This window comes from Lissotriton vulgaris, chromosome 10 (assembly GCF_964263255.1).
Source record: "Lissotriton vulgaris chromosome 10, aLisVul1.2, whole genome shotgun sequence".
NCBI classification, from domain to species: Eukaryota; Metazoa; Chordata; class Amphibia; order Caudata; family Salamandridae; genus Lissotriton; species Lissotriton vulgaris.
Window position 1 is genome coordinate 814,250,191 of NC_141698.1, and position 25,316 is coordinate 814,275,506.

The 25,316-nt window shown below is 45.4% G+C and overlaps 1 protein-coding gene across 1 annotated transcript in view; it reads right to left on the reverse strand.

Annotated features, from left to right (window-relative positions):
- Positions 1-25,316, reverse strand: part of ULK4 (unc-51 like kinase 4) — a 1,855,260-nt gene that overhangs the window by 1,183,526 nt on the left and 646,418 nt on the right. The window contains exon 21 of the mRNA XM_086941729.1: positions 589-771. Within this exon, the coding sequence (XP_086797855.1) occupies positions 589-771 (183 nt within the window). The remainder of the gene's footprint in view (positions 1-588; positions 772-25,316) is intronic.

Here is a 25,316-nt window from a genome sequence, read left to right on the forward strand (position 1 = left end):
TGGCTTGGGCAATGTCCGGACCGGAGGACGCCACTAGCCAGGTTTCAGTGATAAATAATACATCCCAACAGGACACAAACCATATGTACACCCGATCTAGAACCACTTATTCTTTCAGATTTCTTATGCCCCATCCTCAGGCACAAGAGAAAGAAGGCGGCCATGCTGCAAGACAAATTTACATCGCATAGCTTATGGAGCATGTATAGTCAGGAGAAAAACAATGTCAGTTCAAGTAAAACAACTGCAACAAGTCATGAAACGTGGTTTCAATACTCAATTTCATGGCACTGAAATTACGGTGTGTGAAAATATTGTCAATTATTGAGCAATATGTAATATGGTCACTTGACCTTATCGTAAAAGGGATACAGAAAAGCTTTAGAGGCCTAAGTATGCAATTTCGGGTGAAAGTGAACTTGCTGCACATGGCCTCCTCCCTTACCATTCTCTAGATAACTTGGAGACAAATGAAATGACACATTGAAAACTATGCGAACAGACTAGCGTCTTCCCTTTACTTCTTAAACATTTTATGTTATACATTTATTTGTGACACAAAGCAATGTTTCCAGGAGGCCATCAAACCTTTTCCTGAGTCAGTCTTTGGAGATGAATTCCTGACGACAGCATGGCCGCGAACATAGTGAGCATGTACTGTTGAACTTTGCATATCCCAGCAGCCAATGAGTTTATCACTGCAGTGAGTCCCACTTTTTCAATCACACTCTGGAAAGCACTGGGGGAGTGCCGCGTGATTCTGCACAACGCCTGTAAAACATTTGCAAAGCAGGGCTTAGAGAAAACAGAGATTATGCTAAAATTCATTTTATAACTCAGAAGATATATATTTTCCTCATATCATCAAAGGACTCATGCACGCATTTAATTTAATTTCTTTTAACAGGTGGGTGGAAGTAGTGACTTAATTTAATTTTAATTATTTCCAGTTGCAGTCATAATCCTACTTGGTTCATGAATTGCAAAGATAAAACTGCTTTCCTTAATTTAAATGACTAAATTACTACAGTATATGCTCTGAGCCATCAAGAAAATGCCACAGCAGGAGACGATCAGAATTTTAATAAGAATTTAGTTTATAATGAGAGAAAAAACTTGCCGCACAAGACATACTATGCTCCACCATTCCAGCAAGAGAATATTTTATAAACAAATGAAACAACATTTATTTTCTTAAGTGAGCCTTCAAAGTAGGAGACTTTAAAGTTTGTCATTTATTAGTTAATATATAAAATCACTGAAAAAGCAACTAAATTATCGCCTTACATTATCAGCAAACCATAGTGACGTGTACCCTGTGGTCCCTTCTAGGCCAGACAGATTCATTTTATATTAATGGTTATTAACTTCAATTAGCTCCAGAATTGCAACTTTGGGATCTGGCGACTAAATCGAAGCACTTGTACTGCGGGCAATACGTCCTTTATTTGCTTCCTCAATTAACGGTCGGTGACTACCAGATTCTTTTTCCTGCTGCAGGTTGGTGTGTCTTTCTTCCAAACAAGTGCACAGGCATCCCTTCACTTCTGTTTTTATTATTTTTTTTTATAATTTTCATTATTATTTTTTACAGGTAATGAGGTTTTATTTTAGGGGTAAGAGTCTGGCTTCTTGGGAACAACAGAGTCGGATCAAGAGCAACCTAACTGAGGGGAGGAGTTGAAGCAAACAAAACTGGAGAAGCAAAGAACACTGGTGGGACATTCCCTTTCAAGGTAAAGCATACTTGAAAGTAGGGGCTTAGGAAGGAGGAGGGGGTAATGGCGGGGTTCATGTAAATAAAGGTCACCAGAGGAACATGTTGTACGGCAAAGCTCCTGCGGTGACATGGCCTTGTCTTTTTTGGGGGTCACGTACTACTAGGCTTGTGGCTCCTCCTATGGGCAAGGAGAAAAACTTACATACTTTTACTAAATACATTTCTGCTAAATACATAATCCTCTCAAGGTGTCCTCACCCTATGTATTATACTTGCAGGTGACAGACTGGCACAAAAAGCTTTTCCTCAACAATACAATTCCAGTGCGCCAGCGTTCGGTTTCAACCTCCTCCAGACATGACTAGACTGGAGAATTAGGGCTGCTCAACTGTGTACTGGCTGCAGCTACAAATTTTCCTGTACCCCACCAAAGAGTGCAGAGAGCAACAAAGAAAGTAATGAAAGCGACTAAAATAGCACATTACATTTTTCCATACCTTTGACACTTATTAGTCATTGCACTAAAACATCAGTGGAGGTCGGATATCATGGATGAGTCTTCAGGAAGATTATGTATTCAACAGAAATACTGTTACCACAGATAAATAACTTTTGTCCCCTAAAAGATACGCCACAGATTATCCACCTATGAATCAGTCCCAAAGCGATACCTCTTCGAGAGATGGCTTGAGTATCGGTCACTGGGTGTCTGAGATGTGGGCAGTGGTGCATGGCAAAAGAATGCACAGATGACCACATAGCCACGCAACATATGTCAACAATTATGAGAGAGCTGTAGAGCCAGAATGAAGCTCCATCTGAAGTGTTGGAGGAGCAATTCGACATGCACAGATGACAGTTTTTAACATACCGGATTTTAATGCATGCCTTTCATGCCAGTTTGAATATTTTGTTGACAGAACCACCCACTCACATGCACGATCTCAGCATGCTTTGTAGCAGCTGTAGATTCCTTACCTGGCTGACCAAGGTCTTTGACAAACTTTCCAGGTTTTCTTTGAATGCTTTGTGGGTCACGTGGGAAGATGAAATTTATTTGAGTGTTCCATGACGAAGAATGGGGAATAATACTGGCCAACCCGGCTACAGTCTAAAGAAAGGCCAGCTTTAAACTTCAACAATATTCCACAGAACCTATTTTTCACGAGCTAAAGTGAACTAATTCTTTCGTGAAGGAAATGCTCAATATCCCCGCTGTAGTTTGCCTGACATATTCCAACTACATATGCATTGATCCTGCCCATCCCAGTGATACCTGGTTTATAATCACCTGGCAATTAGCATAGATGATGGGCTGTGTTGCCTTACATAAATGGAAGGTCCGCACCTTGGGTTCTTTTAAATGCACAAAGAAAAACAAGTTAGTGGCGTATTGTTCAAGATTTAGTATTGCTTATTGCAAACCACACTGCTACACGTCACTGGTAGGTTGCCTTCCCTCCATGAGTGTCTGCTTGGAGGCAGTCACTATTGATTTGGGCCGAGGTAAACAGTAGAGCTCTGTAGAGGGAGACAGTCCACGCAAATATCCCTTATCTCAACATTGGGGCAAGCTTTTGCTGAATTTCCAGTCTGTACCCACCAAGGACATATCCCAACCATATAAGTGATCCCATCCTATGAAAGCAAGTGTTAGAATCATCCATTGATGAAGTGCTTCCACCTCAACTCAGATTGTTACCCACAGATGCTTCCACCATCCGAGATCCTTTAGTTGCCAAGTCTAGAAGTCTCCTTTCTGAAATACGGCAGCTAACAGCCAACAGCTATTCATTTGGTAATGTGAAACACAAATAGTCGTCTCCACCTATACATTCTTTTCAAGTTCATTGCATGTAACTATATACAATGGTTCTCTAGCTTTTGCCAATTACTTGATATACGGTTGTCTGATGCTTGCTTTGTTTAACAGGTTTGTACTAATGTCTTTGTTTGCGTATAAGTACCATGAAACACACAGTAAATGTAACCAGCATCTTTAAGACTCAATACATTATAATGCATATGTTGCTGTACAAGCCAAATAAAAACAAAAAGATTAATAAGATTATTTTTTCAAGTGTGGTGATTAGAATTAACTCTTCTCGATCCGCCTATGCTGAACTTTTTAGAGAACTGGAATCAGTTCAAACACATAGAGCAGGCATTGAGACAAGTTGTGTGGGTGAGAAGGATGGGTTTGAGTTAAAGGACAGGAAGTTCTGGTGCTCTAGCGGATATGATTACCAGTTAGATTAATATTTTCAAGTCACACGGTGCCAACAGGTCAGGGGCAACAAACCCAAATATGAAACAGCCCCTGTAAAAGTGGAGGACAAGTCCCACACCATACAAGTAAGTCCAAGTCCTTTGCACATGTATCAAAATGTCAGGTTCTAGTGTCAGAAACCAATGAGTAGGATAAGATTCATGCAGACAACATAATGAAGGTCAAAGTTCAAAGTTACGTGGAGAACATGTTTATAATTCAAACTTGATCAGTACAAGTGAAAACCAGCCAACACGTGTTTCGTCACATCGTATAGAGAATGTGACTCTTCAGGGCTTAAGAAATCCAGAGATGGACGGGTCAGTGCCGTCGTGTCCGTGTAATCCAGGTCACAGGATTACACGGACACGATGGCACTGTACTGATCAAGTTTGAATTATCGCGCCCATGGGTGGGCACGATAATTGAAACCACGTGATGGCCTATTGGTGTTTATTACACGCACCAAGCATGTAATAGACACCAATAGGCCGTGGGCGGAGCAATGCGCCCATCTTTGGCCAATATCGTGCAGTCTTTCTTTAAAAGATGCACGCTAAGGCCAAAGGGGTAGCTGAATAGGAAACGCACACACACGAGCGTGTGCGATTCCAGGTCAGCTTGATTTCCCCGTTTTTGACCTACTAGAGGTCTCGCGACCTGAGCAGCCACTGCTGAAAAATAATTCAAGCCGCATCACTGTGCTCTGAGGTGGGGCACAATATGCAGTTGTTGCGTGGATCCAAAATAGACTTCTTGTGACAAGACTTGAAGCCTGAACATTTTGAAGGATTTTTGATCTAGTGGATGTTTTTCTGTGGAAGATTTTCATGGGTGAGACACCAATAGAGAGCACTGGACCTGCATCAGTGAGGCACAGGAAAACAGTAAATGTATCATAGACTAGGGAGAACAGGTTCGGGGCTGCATTTATATTTAATGGCTTGATCATGTACTGGAAATGTGACTCACCAAAGGAGAATTTTATATTCCTTTTTACTGGAATATGGAAGTACACATACTAGAAAGCGTGACAAACTGTCTTTGCACCAGTCTTATTAACAGCAAACTCTAGATGATCCATTGGACTATTACTTTTCTGGTTTTACAACAGCTGAAGTACGCTTATTTCTCTTACAGCACTTAAAGACTTTCTTGTGGTTGAATGTGGATATCTGGTGACTAATGAACCAGAATATTTTTTCAAGCACCTAGAGTTATTATAAAAGGAAAAGGTACATTTGATAAAAGGCCTCAGTAACAGGAGTGCATGATTAGTTGTCTTTCCATTTGTTGCCGAACCCTTGAGATCTCTCTGCACTAAACCAGCAAATCAGCTATGCACTGATAAGGACCCTACTCCATTTTTAGGTTTCGCCTATTATCATTTGCTTGCGAATGTAATAGGCGAAAATTCAAGGGCTCGATCGACTCGTCAAACCACTGCGGTTTCTTCACAGTGCATGTGAGTCACGTGACCACAAAAGCGGGTCACGTGACCACACAAGTACGCGCATCTCCCTAATCCGCAAACAGCATTCATTCAAAAACACAGAAACCCCCGCCTCCACCCGGCTTCCCTCTGCGCATCTGCCTGCCACACTTCTCCCCTCGCTCGCATTCCCGCCCCCCCACCAGGCTCTCCCGCCCCCATCCGGCTTCCCTCCGGCAAACAAAATTCAATTACTTCGATTCCAGAAAGACCTTCAGAGCTCAACTCAAAGCAGATTTTTGGACCCTGAATGTCGGTCAATAAAATACCTCCGAATCATCCATGCATTTTATTTTATCCAATGTAACACCTGGCAGTTACCTTCCTTCTCGCTTGCGTGTTTTTTCAAACGGAACCAGGGACATGAGTTGCTTCGCCTGCCACACTTCTCCCCTCGCTCGCATTCCCGCCCCCTCACCAGGCTCCCCCGCCCCCATCTGGCTTCCCTCCGGCAAACAAAATTCAATTACTTTGATTCCAGAAAGACCTTCAGAGCTCAACTCAAAGCGGATTTTTGGACTCTGAATGTCTGTCAATAAAATACCTCTGAATCATCCATGCATTTTATTTTATCCAATGTAACACCTGGCAGTTACCTTCCTTCTCCCTTGCATGTTTTTTCAAACGGAACAAGGGACATGAGTTGCTTTGTTACTTTATGTAGAGCTGCCACATGAAGTAATAAAGAAACGTGACCCTTTCAAATCCTGTGTGACTTTTGAGAGATGCAGCACTTCGATTCCGAGGAATGGTAATTTTGGCTTTTTCCCTTCAATAAATACCTCTCACTCACTCACTCACTCACTCACTCACTCACTCACTCTATCTCTCTTTCTCTCTCTCTCCTCTTCCTCATTCTATCTCCCCCCTCTCTTTCCCCCCATCTCTCTCTCTCTCTCCCTCTTCCCTCTCTCTCTCTCTCTCTCTCTCTCTCTCTCTCTCTCTCATTCTCTCTCTTTTTCTTTCCCTCTCTCTCTCATTCTCTCTCTACTTTTCTTTCTCTCTCTCTCTTCCTCTCGCTCTCTCTCTCCCTCTCCCTCCCTCTCTCATTCTATCTCTCTCTTTCTCTCTCTTGCTCTCTCTCATTCTCTCTCTCTCTCTCTCTCTCTCTCTCTCTCATTCTCTCACTCTCCCCCTCTATCTCTCATATTTTAGAAGTCTACAATGCTCCTCTCTCTTCTCCTCTCTCTTTCTCTCGCTCTCTCTCTCCCTCTCCCTCCCTCTCTCATTCTATCTCTCTCATTCTCTCTCTCTCTCTCTCTCATTCTCTCACTCTCCCCCCTCGCTCTCTCATATTTTAGAAGTCTACAGAGCTCCCACCCTATTAGCTAAGCCCTTAGTGGCTGTCTGGCTCCGACAGTTTACACAAGCAGTCTGTATCTCTATTAAGTTGCCCATGCCACAGGCTTAATTCCTGTGGCGCTTAAAACGCCCTCAGATACAAGCAATGCCAGACGAGCAGAGACCAACAACGTAAATCAATAAAACCATTATCGGCCTCTAAGTCTAAAAGTCATCTTTCTTTAGCTGCTGGTGGATTAAAGGATTGTGGTCTGGCTGTTGACGATGATTCTCTAGGCGCTGTTGTGTTCATGGTAGGGCCTTTGCAGTTCCTGTCCAAATTCAGTATTTGTCCATTTCTGGATCAAATTAATTTCTCCTCAAGAAACTCATGACCATCTGTACTGTTTGGCAGTCTGCTTTCGCAATATCGAAGCTTTAACGTCGAGCTATAACAGTAATGACAACAGAATATGGATTGTCACATTGTGAAGGTAAAAAATACACTTAAGTTAAGATATACTATTCTTAACTCCACACCCACCTAACATCAGTTATAAACCTACTTATACATACACTACAATAGCTACACAACCCCTACTTCTACATACACAAACTCCATCTGTGCAGGGCACCTTAATGTCACTGCATTAATGACATTTCACGGGCGGGGCCTTGGAGTACGCTTTACACACTAGAACCACCACTCCCCTCGGCCCCTCCCCTACAGGAAGGCTCTGACACGCACCACACCCCCTCCCGGGAGCTCCTGCCCGGCCTGTGGGGCAGGCGAGAGGCAGTCTTGACTTCTTCGCCAGTCTCTGGGCCACTTAGATTTCTGTGGGAATCCAAAAAGGCCTTAAGCAAAACAAGCACTGCCGTTGCCAATAGGTTTCATATGTGGAAAGCTGGAGCTATTGGTTTTGTAAATGACATTTTATATTTATATATCATTATTGGCATTGTCAATAACAATATATAAATATAAAATGTCATTTACAAAACCAATAGCTCCAACTTTCCAAATGCGAAACCTATTGGCAACGCCAGTGCTTGTTGACAGAGGCCTGCAGATTCTTCAAATTAATTGACCCTTGATTCAAATGTCTACATAATATATTCAAATCCAGAACATACAGATATCCAATGAATGTCTAACCATTATTAGAACATTGAAATATTGGGAGCTCCATTGAAAACAATTGAGTGCTTCGGGGTTCTAATGGGTGGTGGAAGCTGGGAGCTTCAAAATTACAATGTTGTCATTCAGAGGTGTTGCTGTGAACTAAGGCCTCACTGAACCCTAAGGTACTTTAATCCCTTCAGGCTCATTAGACCTTCGTTTTATTTGTTTAACCGCATGCGCGCTAGCGGAATTCCGCTAGCGCGCTGGGTTTTTCAAAATCGCACTTTGCGTGACGAGCTGGGCTCGTCATCAGTGTGCGAGCGGGCTACACCATGACGAGCCCAGCTCGTCATGAGTGTCGAAGGGGTTAAACATTCTGCCCTCTAGTGGTGGAGTGCTCTAAAAGCCTTGTAACCCTCTGTAGCTGGGCTATAGCAGCATTAACCCCTTCACTGCTGGCCCGTTTCCGCCCCTGTGCGGTAAACAAATGAACAGGGGCAGGCCATGACGAACCCTAGCCGTCATCAGCACACGAGCACCGTAGTGCATGACGGCTGGGGTTTGTCATCAGCATGCAAGGGGTTAAAGTCCCGCTCCCTTCGGGACTTTCAAGCTGGGGCCTTTAAAGCTGGAGCGGGTCTTTAATAGCTGGTACAGCCTATGCTCTGAGAACCCAGACAAACCTGGACATCACAAGGCTAGACTACCATCTTCAAGATCCTAAATGATGCACACTGGAAGTTTAAGCTTATAAATGCCACTTATAACATTTTCTTTTTTTTTTTTTGCAGAGTTTTATATAGCGCAAACTAGACCCGAATCGGGTATCAGAGCGCTTTACATAGCACCAGTTACGTTACATGAGGACACACATTAATTTTTATTAGGCACGGAGAGATTAAGTGATTTGCCCAGAATTACAGGATGTTCAGCGTCATTGCCGAGACTCGAACCAAGTTCCCCAGATTCGAGGTCAATCGCCCTCTCTGTTAGACCAACTCCTCTCCCCACATTATCCAGTCTATGAATTTTCCTAAGCATCTTTGTTATCAAATCAAATACATTATTGTACAGCTACTTAAAAACATTACAATAAATGTAATACAAAAGAAAAAAGCTTGATTCCTGGCCTAAGATAGGCCCCAAAAATAAAACCTAACAAGGAATGCTATCGTAAAGATGTCCTCTGTGTCCAAGCATTTATCAGGATCTTCTACAATCTGTTAAAAAAAGTTAGGAAAATACTCTATGAGAATAAAGGGCATATTCCGCTTCAAAAATACCTTATGTACCACACATACTCATGCAATAAATATTATGATATAAACCTAGGAACAATCTTTGCTCCCGACAAATGTCTTCTCAATTGCCCCGTGGTTTAAGTTGTCTACATCCAAGTACAAGAGCTTTTCTGAGAAACCATTAACCGGGAAGACCGATGATGCTCTTAGACTTCAGGCTCGTCAAAAAGCCTGTGGTTAGTGCATACCCTTGTTCTGAGGAGCTTCTTCTTTTTTTCGATCTACTGTTCCACACTTAGATGCCCTTTTTAATGTTTTCAGCACTGTAGAAATACCCACAGATTCAAATTAGGCTCAAAGAGAAAATTTAATAGCTATTTGTAAAGTTATCAAGTTTCTGCTTCTTATCTTCTCTAGCGGGGTCTTGCAGGAAAAGTCTGTATGGAACCTTACTGCACACAAATCCATGCAGAATGAAAACAGAAGAGAAAACACAAAGAAATTACTCCATGCACTGTGCACCTAAACGTTCCTAAGTCATACCTGCACACAAAGGTGTAAAGCAGAAGTGACCGGCCCTGTACGTAGATACAATGATTATGGTAAGTCTGTGGGGCACCATGGTTTGTGCTACAGTTCTCATTTTGAGCCTGTGTTGGCCACTACTGGTCACATGATGCCACATGTACGTTTGGTACCAGTGAGACACTGAGCAGAACTGCAGTACTGCCTGAACCAACAGCCCTACTAGTCGGGAGTAGCAGAAGTGGCAGCGAATATTCCAAGTTTAGCCTTCTTTAGTAATTTGTAAATGTCAGGAAATAGTGTATTCCTACCCCCTTAATCAATACTACAAGCAGTATCTTCTGCTGTGTTATCTTTCTAAGTAAATTATGTTCCTTTCACTGGATCAATGGTTCGCCGTTTTCATTTGACTATCTTACAATTCAGTCAACCTTAACTTAACTCAAATGGTAAAATGGAGATATTAGGAAGTTACATTCTTTTTTAAACTGTTCTTAATCTGCAGTCTGCACCGGAAACAGAATGTCCTACTTACAAAAACAGCAGTAGATAGGAATTTTGTAACCTAGTTATGCATCATAACACCTTGCCAGAAGCAAAATTAATGTCTGTTACAATTAATCTGTATGAAAATCACAGAAAGCACAGCCAATTGTGAAACTCTAATTCATTATCACTGCATTAGTCATTAATCGTAATCATGGTCTGCCTCGGGTCATTTGCTAAACAACTTTTTTTTCAGATACTCGCACGTTCTGCTGGCCAGCGTTAAATGCAAATGAGGCAATCTCGCACAGCACTATTTCTTCTCAAATGCTGCCATACTGGCTTCTTTAGGAGACGTCGAATTAGTACGAAACATCCTTTTATTATTTCCCATTCTATTACCCACTTAAGGGAGGTTTATACCCCAAAAGCTCTTCAGCTTATAAAATGGAATCATCACGGTGGTTAGACTGGCCCCAGGAACTCCCGGAGATATTCGTCTGCATCAATGTTTAGATGATAGTGACCTGTAGACGTATTAAATACGTCAGACAGGAGCGCTACTTAGGTGTGAATGGTATGAAGGCCTTTCTTAATTAGGACACTAATCCTCCTTCCGATCTAAAGGCAATACATTGCTTACTGTTCATTTCTAGCGGGGTCACTACATTTTCAAGTCTTCACTGAATTCACAGAATTCGAAATCAGTCCGCGGAGGCAATTGCTGCAACCACCGAAGCTTTCATATCTCATCGGGCGTCTGAGGTCATCACATAAATATATGTATTACAGCGGCACAAACATCGCGTGTACTAGGTTTACAGAGTACGTAGGCTACATGTAATTATTGTTGTTGTTTTATGTACCGCGAACTACACCCGAGACTTTCGGTATCAGATTGCTTTACATGAGCACCAGTTTCACATTCATTTTTTTTAAGCACGGGGAGATTATGTGATTTGCCCAGAATCACAGGATGTTGAGCGTCGTTGCCGAGACTCGAACCCTCTTCCCCAGCTCCGAGGTCGACTGCTCTAGCGGTAAGGCTACATCCTCTCCCCCTGGTCTTAACAGAGGTTACAAGGCCCACAGCTCAAACACAGCGCACTGTCGCCCTCTCTGGAGTTATACATCCATTAGCAGGCTATAGACATCTTATGACTAAACTGAACCACAGCAAATCACAAACAGGTCACTAACATCAAAATGCTATAGATGGATGAACTTCTCACTCTAATTCCAAGCTGCCATTGAACATCGGTGCCCACCTGCATATGATACATTCTTCTGGTCGTGCAACCAGAGTTTATAATTCTGTACCCTCACTATCACGTCCTTGAAAAAAAGACATGAACGCTGAAACATCTCTAGGGCCAGATGTATGAAACTTCCAGTCTGCCTTTTCTAAATAGAGAATCCTAAAATTCAGCTATTTAGGAAATGCAAAATGCAATGTACAAAAATAGGGATTTCCGAATAGTGATTCCTATAGAGTAGGAATCACTATTAGGAAATGCAAATTAGGAAAAGCAAAACCAAGGGTATCTATGGCCTAAGGCCCCCCTTGATGCACCCCCACCCAAAAAAAATTGGTGGCTATATAAAGCGCACAAATGCCATGTGGGCACTACATGGCACTTTAAAAAATGCATTTTGGGTGTATTTTTTAAAATTCCACAGGTTTCGTCTTGGAGCTGATGGTAACAGCATATCCTACATGTCCATTTTGCAATTTGGAATATTTTTGTACATGTGCCTAGGAAATCTCAAACAGGAAATCTCTATTTGTGATTTCCTATTTAGGGAATCTAAAAATCCAATTTCTACAAGGTCGAAATTGCATTTTGCAACTGACTTTAGGCCTTTTTACGTATTGAAAGGCAGCACTGCATTTCTTAACGGACCAAAACTGCGATTCAGTCCATTAAGAAATGCAATTTCCTTTCGTACATCTGGCCCCTAATTCTCTATCACCACTTTCTGCTCTCCTGCCTCCAGCTTCCTTACCCCACCACTGATCTCTGCTTTGTATACCACCCTCTCAAGTATCTTGGCAGCGTTGTGATTGGATGGGACGCCGCCAAGCCAGGGGCTTTCAGGGAGGCCACGTTCTCCATGCAGGCTGCATTGCAGCCTGAATGGAGAAGGGCAGAGTGCGCACGACTGGGTTGGCTGGCCCCAGAGGGCAGACCAAACCTACATTACGCCCTCAGGAGTGGGCACACCACTCCTCCCCATGAGCCCGCCTACAACTAAACATAAAATGGTACTAGCTGGAAGGAGTTCGCTGGCGTTGACTGGTGGAAAGCACGCTGCTACCCCGGTCATCCTCGTTGGCGTGTTGGAGGTGGTGCCCGTTGACTCATCATGCCTGATCGTTGGACTCTGCACAGAGGGGGCCCGGAGGGCTCCATACCCACATTCGATCTTGAGGTAGCGATTGATCCCATCTATTTTGCAAGTTTCAAGCATGTCCGGGTACCAGGCGCTGAGCTGCTGCTGCATACTTTTGTTTCTTCGGTGGATGCGCCCCAAGGCCAGGCCTATGGTGAAGGGCATGGAGACCACCATGATCTTTTGGCAAGCAAGTTTTTTTGCCCTACCTGTTACTACCTGTTGATCCCTTATCTGACCCCAAAATGGCTGTCACTGTGCTCCCTACCCCGTCGTGCTACTCCTCTGAGAATAAACCGGACTTCGACCAGTTCTCAAACTCATCCACCATCCGTCCTACTCTTCAGGATACCGAACCTGTGAACCAACCCCTGACCATGGAGACCTAGCCTTTTGGCCCATGTCCAGTGGAGCTTACTTGATAGCTATAGAGGAGATGGGCTGTGGACTACCCCATCAGCCCTCACCTACCCAGCCGGACATTGGGCAGACCTTACTTCTTCTCTCCATCGTACTCTTCCCCTACTCCTTACTCCACCCATTTTCTCCCTTACGCTCCATTTATTCCTCCTCTTTGCTCTCTCTCTAACTGTTTTACCATTGAAACCTAGCTTCTTGACTGATGCCCGGTGGAGCTACCTGATAGCTATAGAGGAGATGGGCTGTGGACTTCCCCCTCAGCCGACACCTACCAAGGTAGACTTTGGGCAGACTCTCCTTCGTCTCTCCATCCATCCTATCTCCATCCTATCCCCCTCATATACCCCACCCCCTTTCCCTTCTAAGCTCCATTTACTTTGTCTTCTGCCTCTTTGGAAATGTTCTTTTGAACTGATGTAATTTGTAACTGATGTAATTTTGTAACTTTGTGGATCCTTATGTAAAGCGCTCTGATACCCCTGGGTCTGGCCAGCGCTATATAAAACTCAAATAAATAAAATTGTTATGTTTCTACTTCTCGCACTGCGAGAAAGCAGTGGGGTGACACTCCTCCACCCTAGTAGAGGAGCCGTCCCTGTACATATGTAGAAAGGCCGATAGGGAATCGAAAAATGCATTTTTTAAAGAGTAGAAATCACATTTTGCGATTCCCGAAATAGGAAATTGCAAATAGTGATTTCCTATTTGCGATTTCCTCAACACATGTAGAACAAGTTACTTAACTTCGGTTACGCATTATCTGGTAGAGAGCGGATCTAACTGCAGAGTCCTTACTTTAGAATCTTCCCCAGGTGCAAGACTGGATCCAAAAATGTTTTCCCATAGCGCGTTCATAGAGGGCACCACGTGACTGCATATCAACAATGTCCACTGCCTGCAACAACAGTAGCCGGCCCCACGAAAGGCTTTGTACTGCGGGGTAGTGGACACAGAAGGCCGCAAAAGGACTGGCAGGAGAATGACTTGAGGTGAGACAGTGGACCCCTGGGCGGGGGGCGGTCACAGGACCATCTGAGTTCCCCATTTGCGCCAAGAGTGGCCGCGGTAGGGCAACAACCCCCCCCGCGACTTCGCTGGAGCCCACAACCAATAGGACCCATGAGTGGCCCCGGGCGGACACGGAACAACGCTACCCACAAAGAAGCTCACCGTATGGACCCCTCTCTACCAGAGAGACGACGGTACATCGGGAGGCGCTGGACACAGTAGTCTACCGTATCCAGAGTAGGACGTGGAACAACACGACTCAAGACCCCGTCGAAGTGAGCACTGTGAGGAAAGATCATCATGGGTCACTAGCGTGCAACAGGACAGCGCAGACCTCGGGACAGCAGAGAGTGACCTCCCCAGAACCCAATGGCACCCGGTCGGATGGAGGACCACCTCAGTCGGTGTCCATGTCCGACAAACTTGTCAAAGTCCTAGAAGTCATAGAACGGTCCAGAGTCACCATGAAGAACAGGTTTGGTGAGCTGGCCACAGACTTTAATCTACTCCGAGATGACCATAGAAAACTGACAGACAAGGTCAACCAAGGGGAGAAGACGTTACACAGTATAGAGCCACAGGTGCGACAACAGCAAGTCGTCTTGAATGACCTAAATCCCGGATAAAGATCCTAGAGAGTAAAACAGACGACCTAGAAGGACACTCTTGGAGGGGCAACATACGTATTATGAATCTTCCGGAAGGCGTAGAGGTGTCGAACCCGATCCGGTACATCACGACCTGGATCGCAACGTTTACGCAGGCAACAGACTTGACCCCTTACTTCTCAATAGAAAGGGCTCATCGAGTCCCGGCCGGAAACGGCGACTGGGATTGCCACTCCACCCTTTTCTACTGAAACTCCTCCACTATCAAGACAGGGACGCCATCCTCCATGCAGCCCAACAACATGGGAAGCTTCGGGTAGAGGACAACCAGGTCATGCTGTTCCCCAATTATTCTGGAGCCATTCAACAGCAGAGAGCTACCTTCCTAGAAGTTAAAAGCACCCTGTGTCAAAAGAACATACAATATGCTCTGTTGTTTACGGCGCATCTTAAAATTATCCATGAGGACGCTACACATTTCTTCATGGACCCTGCTGAAGCACGGGCTTGTGTTGACCAGCACGAGGCCATCCGGAGACACACTAGAAGCCCACAAGACCAACACCCATGTAACCGCCCAAGGAGTCAAGTTAAGAAAGTCACCCTCACGCAACTCAACACACAAACAAGTTCCACTACAAACAATTCCCCGGTTCTAGAACAAATTTTAAAGGAACGCAGGAGAGCACTACTGGAGGCAATGACGGTGACATCGACAGGAGGGAGATCAAACGGAGACAGAGGCCCACATCTGTTCAGCTCGGGGAAAGAAGATGACAGTGATGCATGCATGCATACAAAAAAGCTCAGTGACTCCCCGATAGTAACCCCTCAAACAGCAGACACGCTAAAATAATGGTCATAACGCCCGAGAGACAAAGACAGTAAAGACTTGAGTCAGGATCAGAAAACCCAGAGAAAGGACAATGCCCCGCTCAGATGCAATGATGCTGCAAACGATCATGGCCTCCACAAGCCACAGCAATAGACAATGACGACAGATTGAAATGGGCGGCAGCGACCAAGAACGGCATCTTTGGGTAGATCTATTACAGTGTCTACAAGAGAGCGGCAACAGTGGTAGCAATCAGCGGAGATGCACGGCCACCCCCCATAGCAACGAACTAAAGTTTGTATATGAACTACAGTTTGGACATATCGACCCGTACGATAGATCCCACGTGTTGGGAATGTTTCCCGCTGTTTAATGTTACCCCTTCCCCCTCCCTAATTCCCAAGATATCCACATTGGAGCGAAAACTCGGACATAGCAGGCACAGATGGTGGGAGAGCGACTGGCGATGGGCCGAGGGGAGGGAGCAAGGGAAGGGGAGGTTGTCCTCTAAATGAAACTCCCGACTAGCTATCGGACAAGATGGCACATAAGATCCCTAACACAGATATCACATTTATCATGCTGAACATAAGGGGTATGCACACAGCAAATAAGTGGTATAACATATATGCATACATAAAGAGACAGCACAAGCAGATAGCCGTACTGCAAGAGACACACCTGACAGCCACAGAGGTAGATCGCTTGCGTAAAAAATGGCGCAGCATAATATGTGCCACAACATACTCCGCATTTGCCAGAGGTACCCTGATCTGTATTAGGCCGAGGGTGCCGTTCCGGGAGCAGTCACGTGTAGTAACATGTAAAAATTGATACTTGTATAGCGCACTACTCACCCACAAGGGTCTCAAGGTGCTTGTACGAATACCGCTGTGGAACCCATCCTGGCTTTCCCTGTGAGGCGTCCACTCCTGGGCACCCCCAAGGTGGAGGCCAGGCATCCTTAGCGTTGTGGGGGCCGTTGTGGAGATTAAGCAAGCTATTGCCCAGAGTTGCAGAGTGGTACTCCATGATTGGAATAGGCACCGAGGCGAGAATTATCAGGTCCATGGAATTTTGAGCCCAAGACCCGCCGAGGCGGGGAATTGAACCCTGGTCCCGGGCTAGACCTCTGCATCAGGGTCTGCCGCTCTAATCATTGAGCCCCACTTCTCCTCTGTGTAGTGGACAAAGAGGGACAATACACGCTTCTGGCAGGGTTGCTAGAGGGTCAGCCACTATTAATAGGAAGCATATATGCACCCAATGTAGAGCAAGAACAATATTGGTGACACCTCACGGGAATACTGACCCAACACACGTCGTATCCATGGCTCCTGGGAGGGGACAACAACTGCACCCTAGACGTCAATGTAGACTGATCTCACCCCCCCCCCAACGGCACGCTCACCAGCACACAAACAGACGGAACACCTTCGGCAATGGGTGGATCACTGGGCACTAGTGGACGCTTGGAGGGAACGGAATCCAACCACGCGGATATACTCCTTCCATTCAATCCCACACAATTTAAGAGTAAGATTAGACAGGTTTCTGTTTTCCACAACGCTCCTCCCCAAGGTACAACACACAGACTATCTGGGTAGAGTGGTCTCTGACCACGATGCACACACAATTACTCTTCGATGGCAGCCACCTCACCCCCCTGTACCGACATGGAAGCTACCGAGCGAGTGTCTCACAGAGCAGGCCTTCCGCCACACACACACAGGGATCATATACAGGAATACTTCACACTAAACACCGGCACAGCATCCTCCAGATTAGTAGAAAGGGACGCATTTAAGGTCGGAGCCAGGGGACACTCCATCAAACAAATAGTGGGGGTACGGAAAACACTGGAGAACACATTACTAAAGGCAGAGGCACAACTGGCGGGGTTATTGCGGGCTGGGGATAAAGGGGTAGCCACCCCAACACAAATAGCAAATGCTAAAACATTACACGAGGAAACCTTGCACGATCTCCGTAAATACAACTTCAGAACTTACGCAACCAAGGTGCACAAGGAAGGTAACAGAATCGGGACACTGTTAGCTTGGTTAGTTAAGCAGGACACAGCAGTAAAACCAATCATGGAACTCAAAGACAAGGAAGGGAACCTTAAATACTCTCAGCTAGACATACTACATGTGTTTGAGGGCTACTACTCTGAAATGTATAGATCCCCGGTACAAACACCACACCAGGAGCTGACTCATTTCCTTGGCCCATCAATCATGCCCAGCCTCCCGCTCACAGACAAAAAAAGAGTTAGAAACAAAAATCAAACCCCAGGACATAACACACACGATTAGAACACTAGCTCGCAACAAAGCCCCAGGTATGGATGGGAGGCGGCATCAGTAAATAATGTATGTTTCAATCCTTGGAACTAGATGCAGTCAGGACACAAATTCACACCAGAAGGGGGCCCAAAGACTTTATGTAGGGAAATGTAATATTCACAGATTTAGGCTAGTGTCGCCCTATCTCCAGGATATTTAGGGAGACGAGGGGTGGACTTCTGTGAATGCTGTGCAACCAAAGGTTGGGAGACGGCATGAGAAAATAATTTATCTTTCAATCCTTGGACCTTCGGAGCCTTGTTTGACGTTGAATGAAATGGCCCCTCAACCGAACGACTCCTTAACTGGTCTCTGGACTTCGACGAAGACTCAAAACAATGTGGTGCATCAGCTAGTCGTGCCGTCAAAAGTTTTATACAGTGCTCTCTCAATGGCTTCGGCCAAAGGCGCCGACAGGAACCACACTCCTCAGAGTCATGGTCAGGGTGTTCTCCAAGGAACCACAAACATATAGTATGAGTATCTGCGATCGGCATCAGTCTGTGACAAGATACACAGGGTTTAAACCCTGAAGACATTGCAAAAAGCACACTGTTTTCTTCAAAATTTTGTTATGTGCCAAATAAAAGGCAACCTAACCACTCCGGATCCATGTTGCAATCGCAGAAAAGGAATCGACGTTGGTGATAGTGTTATATGGACTCAGTTGACGGCACATCAGGTGGATGACGTCGATATGGAGTTGCAATGCACCCTCTACCTATGCACAGACATGCTATGGGAAAAAAAGTTCTGGATCCAATCTCGCAACTGGGGAAGATTCTAAAGTAAGGAATCTGCAGCTATATGTCTATTCTACAAGTCGATGGTAACCAGGTGCAATTTGAAAAAAGAACCCCAAAATGCTTTTTTTAAGGTGCCATGAAGCGCACACTTGCCCCTAGGGCATTTGTGCGCTTTACATGCTTGAGGTGCATCAAGCTCCACCCCCCCTTGATGCATGTTTGAAGTGCATCAAGTGGGGTGGGGGGGACTTAGGCCCATAGGTACCCTTGTTTTTAGGTCTCGCCTAGACAAAAGCAAAAGCGAAGTTTTTGCTGTCTAGGGCGAGACAACTTATGTTGTCACTCTTGGGGGAATGTGGACAGCAGACTGTCACATGCTTCTCCTGCCGGAGATTTGACCTCGTGGGCGTGCACGCCCAGCCCAGCACCGTGCACGCCCCCTGCCACAGATTCCCTGAACACACACATACACACATGCACACGCAGGCAGGAAGGCGCACACACACACGCGCCCGCACCCCCTACTTCCCCCCACTCACCGGCACCCCCTGCGCACACACATACAGAGACCCTCCCCCCACCCTCAGGCCGCCACCGCCGCATACATACATACAAGCGCCCCCGCCGCCGCCGCATACATACAAGCTCCCCCCCCCGCCGCCGCCGCATACATACAAGCGCCCCCCCAGATGTTCTGATTTAATGCTACAACCACATCTCTGTTACGGCTCCAGCAGTCTGCACCAGGACGCGGCCCAACTCCAACCAGACACTGTCTTGCAACGCACAGGCATCCCAGCGGTTGAGCGCCAAGCCCTCCTCAGAATTTTCCACTCCGCCACCAACCACTCTAGGCCAATCACTCTGGCCGCGCAGTCACCAAGAGCCTCCCTGTTTTCTGCCAGCCGCAAGCACTCACTGCTCCAATCTCCTTCCCAGGACCAAGCCGCCAACGTTCAGGGCCCTTGTAACAAGTCACCGCTGCAGCCTCAGCCGCAGGTTTTGCGCCACTATAGCAAGTGGCCAAATCCAGGCCCCTCACGTGACTCTGTCCCCTCAATGGCTGCAGTTCCAAGTCAGGGCAGGAGGGATCGTCACTACACCCGCTGGGGTGTGCAGGCCCGTTACAGCCGGACACCGCTCGTCCCAAGGCCCAACTGTGTACTTCAATCGGCTGCAAATTGCTGTCGAATGAGATCCTGGGCACAACCACTCTGCCCCTGGTCAGAGGCACGAACCAGGAGGCCCATTCAGGGCCAGAGGAGCTCACCTCTATGGCCACCCGACCAGGCGACATGCGCAATCTGGCCAGGTCGTTCTCCCGACTTCACCCTTCAATGGCGGAGGGGGGCCGTCCAGGGTGCCCCAGCCACGTCTTTGGTGTCTCAGGCGCTGTCTGCAGGTGTCCCCGCCGCTTGCTTCTCCTCCCTACCCAACACTCGGCAGACCCCAGGGCAGACTCTAGGCCAATCACCAAGCCCGGAGTTCAGCCCCACTTCCGGGCGGCTCACCGGCTCTCCGTAAACCGCCCTCGTCACCATTGCTGCTGCCTCCAATACTCGCTTCTTTCCGCAGGCCGCCGCTCCCGACCTGTAGCACCGGCAGCCTCCAATCGTTGCATGGGCACGCCCCTCAACACAGGGCCCCCTACTAGGTATCCAGGAATGTGCAGGTCGGCCTCAGCTGTATGATTACCGAGGATAAATTGCGTGCTGATGCGCAGCTCTTAGGTCACACGTCCACCATTATCCTCGACCAAGCCACGTTCCTTCCGATTCGGTATCTTGTTACTGAATCAAAAATGGAGGCACTGTCAGATCGGGAATTGCACGCGTCCGGCATATACTCAATTAAAAAAAAAAAAAATGTGTGTGACAGAAATGTATGGTCTACGCGAGCACAGGTCCCTTCAGACGAAGGGGAACGTCATGGCCAGTTCTATATTTTGAGCAATGATGTAGACTAATTTTTCCAGGAATAGCGGTAACAAGCGTTTTAGTGAGTGTTTCAGGTTATCAGGACTTAAGCACCGTGACTCCCCTGTTCCTTTAGAACCTAGTTGCACATTTCCTGCCCGCTACTGCTTTGGCAGGAAGTAAATAACATGCAGCGTGTGTGAACGGGAGCAGTCACCCGTTCTGTGAGCGATGTACACATTAGGATGTGTGCTCCGGTACACGCACCAAGCATGCTCCGTCCATAAGCAGTAAAATAATGCACAGCCCTTGTGAATAGGAACATTTGTGCACAGCTCTGTGAGCGCCGTACCACCGCCATGTGTGCTCTGGTGCACGCACTGAGCCCACCCCGCCCATAAACAGCAAAATTACGTGCAGCCTCTATGAATGGGATGAAAACTGGGAATACCCTGACCTTTTCTTACTTCTCTATTTCTGTACTGCCTCCTTCCTTTCTGTTTCTTTCAACAACCATATAATTCTCCCCTCACCTGTCTCTCCCCCCAACATTCTGTTTTTCCTATACCCTTCTCTCCCCATACCCTTCTGTCTCCTCAATGTCCATCGTCACTTTCCTTGCCCGTCTGTTTCTTCTTAGCCTTTTTGTCTTTAATAAGGCTCCTATTTCTCCCCTGTCCTTCTTTCACTCCACTTGCCCTTCTGCTTTTCCCCTTGCCCTTCTGTTTCTCCCCCTGCCTTCCTATCTTTACCCGTGTTTCCGGCTGTACCCCTGCCCTTCTGTTTCTCCCCTTGACCCGCTGTTTCTCCCTTGCCTTCCTGTCTTTCCTGTGCTTCTGTCTCTACCACTGCCACTCTGTTTCTCCCCTGCCTTTGTATCTTTACCCATGCTTCTCTTTCACCACTGCACCTTTGTCTGTTCCCCTCCTAATCTGTTTCTATCCCTGCCTTAGTCTTTACCCATGCTTCTGTCTCCACCCCTGCTTTTCTGTTGCCCCGCCCTTCTTCTTTTGTCATGCCGATATATCACCCTCCTGACCTCCTGTCCAGGGCACAAGTCCTAACAAGCATTTGCAATGCAATAGGTCTTGCATTTACGCAAGTTTAAGCTATTGGCATTGTAAATCACAATGCCTTTTATTTATGTTTTAAAAACTAAAACAAAAGGCATTGTCGTTTGCAATGTCAACAGCTCAAACTCACGTAAATGCGAGACCTATTGCATTGCAAATGCTTGTTTTATTTCTAAATTAGCAATTTCCTAATAATGATTCCTACAGAATAGGCATTGCTATTAAAAATCTGTTACTGTACATTCCATTTTGTATTTCATAAATTGCGATTTCTTAGGATTTGCTTTTTAGGAAACGCAAACAAGGAATTTCGTAAATCTGGCTCACAGTATGAGTTTAATATTCACTGGCACCACAACCATGACAGCACAACAGTGTGTCATGTGAACTTGACATCTGTGGAGGCTATTCAAGCTGAACTATTTCCACAAATTCTTATATTTTACATATACTACACAGCCCTGCCATGTACCATGCATCATGTGTTAGACTAATGCATTTCAGTGAGGTGGTCTGCATCACTGCACTGAAATACATTGGCGCACATTTATAGCACCTCCTCAGTGAATCCGGAGTGCTACGTAAGAGTGATAAGTGTCTCTACCTACAAGTGCCATTTAGCACAATACAAAGTGCACACAAGTGACCATTAAGTTTTAATAGCCTACCACTATTTTATTCTATTGCATGTGAATGACCCTCACCCTTGCGGCCATATATATTAAACAAACCGCATCAAATATTAAAAACCTGAACAGCACATCACTTCTATGCCCGTCATAAAGACGCTTAGAATCATCCACATCGTTGTTTTTCTAAAGGGGGAACATTCAGGCCTTTTTCTAAAGTGAAATTGCTCTATGGAAAATACTCCAGCATGCACTGGAAAACAATTAAACAATAATGATAACTGACCATCGGCTTAAAAAAACCACGGTCCTTCACATTGCAACCATCATCCAGGATGATTTAGGCAGAGATGCCAGGGGCCGGGTTTGAAGAAAGCTACTAATGTGTTTTTAACAAGAAGTGCCCCACTTTGGTATTCGCAACTGAGGCATGTTTTACAAAATGTACTTTATAAGTATGCATGTTAGTCTCATACACGAGCACAGCAGATTCACCACAAAGGGAGGACCTGGCTTAGCAGTTAGGGCTGGAGTGTTCCCATGAGGAGCAGGCTCAAGACTGATTTGCATATGGCTGGGTCTGAAGTGGGGTAGCTAAGTGAGCTAAAGAACGATGATGGATTTAACCCAGACCTAATAGTGACTGGGGATGAGTGTCTGAAAAGTTTCAGCGCTCAGTCCATCATCTTATTGTTTTTGCTTTATAAAAACTTAATGGCCACTCGTGTGCACATTGCATGGTGTTAAATGACACGTGTAAGCAGAGACACCCATTAGTCTTAAGTAGAGCTCCGACTTCGCTGAGGAGGCGCTATAAATACGTGACAATGCTTTTCAGTGCAGTGATGCGGACCACCACACTGAAATGTGTTAGTTTAACACACGATAGTGTGGTACTTGGCAGGGCTGTTTATAACGCGGAGTGTCCCATTTGGGCACTTCTCAGCCGAGTCCCACCAATTGCATAAATATATTTGTAAAAAATATACCTCTTAAAACAGTTATTTCCGGGTCGCTTTACACTTCCTAGACTTTGGTCTTTCTTTTGTGTCTGATGTTAGTGTTTAGAAGCAGCCACTTTAGGTCATGTGCATGGTCCATGCTGCTCAGTCTTTCCACCAGGGAGGTAGAATGCTTCTTTCCCGTTGAGCTACCCTTTACTTTCTAAGTGCCCTTCCATTTCTGGAGCTTTGCAAGAGTTTTAAAATCTTTTTAAAGTGTCTCATTGCTCAAATGGGTGTAATTTATATGTTTGTCTTGTCTTCACTGCTTGATTTAGCTCGTGGGAAAGTGTCACTCATAGTCGCTGAAAAGTCACTCATAATTACACTGAAATTATGAAAATGTCATACATCGCATTCTGGAACCTTGGCAGGTATGCTTACAATGTTCTCACACATTTCAGATCAGCAGATGTAAGCAGTACAAACATCACGTACAATATGATAAACATGCGTGAAAAAAGTTGTTACATATGCACAGTAACTGCACAGACTACATGCTATTTTTCTATCAAACATTGCATTAGGTTTTTTTTCTTGCAATCATCAAACATGAGACTCCAATAAACTCCTTAAGCATTACATACAAGTAACATTTAATGCACATAAACAGCTAAATCTCCATTAAAATGCTCGCCTAACCACCCAAATGAAAGAACACGAACACCTCACAGGTTTTGCTGTAGATTGTCTATGTTCCATAGGCCTTAATTTCATTGTCCAGTGACTGCAATCTCCCACTATTACGCTCATGGAGGATAACTCTATAGTGGCACCAATCGAATTTGGAAAGTTTTATAAGGCTTCCTCTTACTGTACATATGGGTCGCTCCAAACACATGCCTAGGCTATTTTTACACCCCTCCAAAGATGGCGGTTCAGCATCTTTTCAAGCTGTGGTGCTGAACCTGTTAGCCACAATTTGCGGACAAACACCGATATACTCTCGATGTTGGTGTTTTTCCTGCGATGACTGCCCCGTGCCCCCCGCTCCTCTCCGGCATTTTGCCACCTATAACTGCTGTGCTGTTTAATTAAGCACTATAGTACAGGTGGCAAAATGCCCATCAAAATAATAAACGAAGGCCAAAGTCTGTGCACCGTAACCAACAACAAGACAAACACTTCATAACTAATTTATATCTACTGCCAAAGATTGTGATGTGCTAAGAGCATCCAGCCCAGGACATGTCCCAAACATGCAATACCCCCTGCCAGAAGGGATGTCATTTTGCGCAAACCGACATGGCATTTATGAAGTCGACCCATTGAGCATGGCACCGCAGACGTTCTGCAGAAGGTACCATACCACATCTACCACAGACTCTACCATGTATGAAAAACCCTTTGCAGGAATTGTTGTTGTATGGCCTTAACCTGAGAAGGAATCGCTGACTCTTTGGGGTGAAGCACAAGCCTCTCTACAATAACCTTCTGTCAAGGAGCCCAAATACCGTTCCAGCACCTCCTGCAGCTGATCGAATGAAGTCTACATTCTATTTTGACTGTCTGTAGAATCACCAAAAGATGTAGGTCAATAACATGCAAGATCTTGCCTTTTTCCTTTCTTAAAGATAGCTGTAGTCAATGACTGAAACCAAGAGGTGGCCAGACAGAGGGAGCATGTTACATTGAGAACATTGGTAATCAGGGGAGCCCAGTGCTTGACATTTAATTTTGAAAAAGTTACTCTGAATGCCAGAAGGCGCAGGTGCCTTACCATTTGGTTCTTTTCGATGGCCTTGGTTACCTCTAATAATTAGAATCTCAGTTTAAGATTCTGGGGAAGAATAACTAGGCTACAAATGTATGCACCATGATTGGTGTAGACAATGGAAGAGCAGCTAACATAGGACTCTGGTTAACAATGCCAAACTAACTTAGAGTGAAATTAATATGAGTAATACATGTTGCAATTAACTTCATCAGCATTGGGCAAGCTCCACCTGACCACAATCTCTATATCTTGAAATAAAACAACTAAGATAGTCAATTATCACTGATTCAAGTACCCCTCAATTTAAGATCTCCAGCTATAATAATGACAAGATAGATTCTAATCCTGCAATTAATATCAGAGTGAACAGTAGCAACTGTTTGTTGTTAATTTACAAAAATCTCTATAGTTTTTTTAAAAAAAACGTTATTTGTGATTTTGCAACATGGAAAAAAGCAATCCCCCCCCTGACCTTGGCATC